Raw genomic sequence first — 2,925 nt, forward strand, 5'->3', positions numbered from 1 at the left:
CCCGAGGGGCGCCGGCAAAGGGGGGTGGAGGCCACGGGGGGGGGGGCGGGGGACGGGGAGGGACCGTTCCCGCTCCGCTCCCCCCATGGCTTCTCCCAGCCCCAAGCCAACACCAACTAAAAAAACAAAAAAACAAACCAAAACCAACAAAACCCCCAAAAAAGCCCCACGTAGCAACAATGCTGTTTACCCACTTCCTCCAAAAGGCGTGTGTGACCTGTTGCTGGAAGGGGAGCTACAAAGGCTTCCCAGTGGCTGCCTGGGCCGCCTCCGGGCCCGCCTCCCCCGCCGAGCCGTCCCGGCGGCTCCGAGCCCCCGCCCCGTTTCATGCAAAACCAGGGGTAGAGACTTGTCCTCAGTGGCGGAGCCGCCGCGCGCTGATTGGCCGGGGCGAACGCATTTATTCCCTGACAAGCCCCCATCACATGGATGGTTGTCTATTAACTTGTTCAAAAAAGTATCAGGAGTTGTCAAGGCAGAGAGAGAGAGTGCGTGTGTTTGCAAAAGGGGGGAAAGTAGTTTGCTGGCTCTTTAAGACCGAGGTGGAGAGAGAGAGAGAGAGCGAGCGGCAGGCAGAGAAAAGGGAAAAAGGAGGAAGAAGAAGTTTTTCAAAATCCAGGCTCCGGCGGCAATAATAGCAGTTATTAGCATTATTAATCCATCGGCGAAGAGGAAGACCCTGATCTTGATCCAAGCGTGGTTTTGGGGAGTCCCCCTCCCCCCTTTCCTACCCCTCCCTAGGAAGAAAAAAAAAAAAAAAAAGTCCGGCTTGGGACTTCGCCGCGGCTGCTCCTCGCTTCTCCGCTCGAGGCTGGTTCCAGGCAAAAGTAGTTTGAATGTACAACATGATGGAAACCGAGCTGAAACCTCCCGCCCCCCAGCAAACTTCGGGGGGAGGCACGGGCAACTCCAACTCGGCCGCCAACAACCAGAAGAACAGCCCGGACCGGGTCAAGCGCCCGATGAACGCCTTCATGGTGTGGTCCCGCGGGCAGCGGCGGAAAATGGCCCAGGAGAACCCCAAGATGCACAACTCCGAGATCAGCAAGCGGCTCGGGGCGGAGTGGAAACTTTTATCCGAGGCGGAGAAGAGACCCTTCATTGACGAAGCCAAGCGGCTCAGAGCTCTGCACATGAAGGAGCACCCGGATTATAAATACCGACCCCGGAGGAAAACCAAGACCCTCATGAAGAAGGATAAGTACACGTTGCCAGGGGGCTTACTGGCGCCGGGCACCAATACCATGACGACCGGGGTAGGGGTTGGGGCCACCTTGGGAGCTGGGGTGAACCAGAGGATGGACAGTTACGCGCACATGAACGGCTGGACCAACGGAGGCTATGGGATGATGCAAGAGCAGCTCGGCTACCCGCAGCACCCGGGCTTGAACGCGCACAACGCGGCACAGATGCAGCCCATGCACCGCTACGACGTGAGCGCCCTGCAGTACAACTCCATGACCAGCTCGCAGACTTACATGAACGGATCGCCTACCTACAGCATGTCTTACTCCCAGCAAGGGACCCCGGGCATGGCCCTGGGCTCCATGGGCTCGGTGGTCAAGACGGAATCCAGCTCCAGTCCCCCCGTAGTCACTTCCTCGTCTCATTCAAGGGCTCCTTGCCAAGCTGGGGACCTTCGGGACATGATCAGCATGTATCTACCAGGTGCTGAAGTACCAGAACCAGCTGCCCCAAGCAGACTTCATATGTCCCAACACTACCAGAGTGCACCTGTTCCTGGCACAGCCATTAATGGCACACTCCCTCTATCACATATGTAAGACAAAGGGGCCGGGGCGGGGGGGGGGGGGGAGGGCAGAAAAAAAAAAGAAAACAAAAAAAAAAAAAAAAAACTTTTATTAGAAATTCTGGACTTTTTTTTTTTTTTGGACTATTTTTGTACAGAGAAAACTCGGGGCGGGGGGGCGGGGGGGGGGGCGCGGGCGAAATTAAACCGACAAGGAACTTGTATAGATCTCGGAGGGGAAGCAACTACACAAAACTTTTAAAAAGTTCTAGTGAAAACGGTAGGAACTTTGCAGAAAGTTTGCAAAAGTCTTTACCAATAATATTTAGAGCTAGACTCAAAGAGCGAAGAGGAAAATGTTTTAATATTTGCAGGCAACTTTTGTACAGTATTTATCAAGAGAAACATGGCAATCAGAATGTCCATTGGTAATATAGAGAGGAGGGAAAAAAAAACCAAACTCGCGAATTTGCCAATTATTTTTTAAAAACAGAGTCTACTTGCAGCATTGTGGTTTTGGCAGCTGAATTTATAGCAGCTGCGAGAGGAGAGGAAATTATTTTACAGCATTTGGTCATTTAAATTGTTTTAGAAATTGTACAAAAGACAAAAAAGGTAGGATGAGTACTTGCGAACCATGGGCTTGGTTTGCTGTAAAAGGGCAAACGTTTAGATTGTACTAAATTTTTTTTTTTTTTTTTTACTTCTTGTTAAAAAGCAAAAATTGCCATGCAGGTTCACACGCCGTTTGTTAATTTATAATAACTTTTTGTTTCCAGACTTCATCCTGTTCAAAGAAAAAAAAAAAAAAAGAAAAAAAATACCAACCTGAAATTACTGTGTTTGAAATATTTTCTTATGGTTTGTAATATTTCTGTAAATTTATTGTGATGATATTTTAAGTTCTTTTTTTTCTCATTTTCCGTAGTTGTATTTTAAAGATTCGGCTCTGTATTATTTGAAATCAGTCTGCCGACAGTCCATGTATATATTTGAACTAATACCATCCTTATAACAGGTACATATTCAAGTTAAGTTTTTACTCCATTATGCACAGTTTGAGATAAATAAATTTTTGACATATGGACACTGAAGTTCCGCTTGAGTCTTGGATTTATTTTTGCAACGCAAGAGGTTTTTTCAATAATTCACGCAGTAGAAGGTATCACCGTAGC

At 48.7% G+C, this 2,925-nt stretch overlaps 1 protein-coding gene across 1 annotated transcript; it reads left to right on the forward strand.

Moving 5' to 3' along the window:
• Positions 1–766: 766 nt before the first annotated feature.
• On the forward strand, positions 767–1,784 carry SOX2 (SRY (sex determining region Y)-box 2). Its single transcript, XM_010572940.1, has one exon. The coding sequence runs from the start codon at positions 837–839 to the stop codon at positions 1,782–1,784; it is 948 nt and encodes a 315-aa protein (XP_010571242.1). The 5' UTR covers positions 767–836.
• Positions 1,785–2,925: the final 1,141 nt, after the last annotated feature.

This window comes from Haliaeetus leucocephalus, unplaced genomic scaffold (genome assembly GCF_000737465.1).
Source record: "Haliaeetus leucocephalus isolate CR32 unplaced genomic scaffold, Haliaeetus_leucocephalus-4.0 Scaffold362, whole genome shotgun sequence".
In the NCBI taxonomy this organism is placed as follows: Eukaryota; Metazoa; Chordata; class Aves; order Accipitriformes; family Accipitridae; genus Haliaeetus; species Haliaeetus leucocephalus.

What these genes read in the sequence shown, in the direction of transcription:
- SOX2 (XM_010572940.1), top strand. Translation starts at nt 837, where the DNA reads ATGTACAACATGATGGAAACCGAGCTGAAACCTCCCGCCCCCCAGCAA.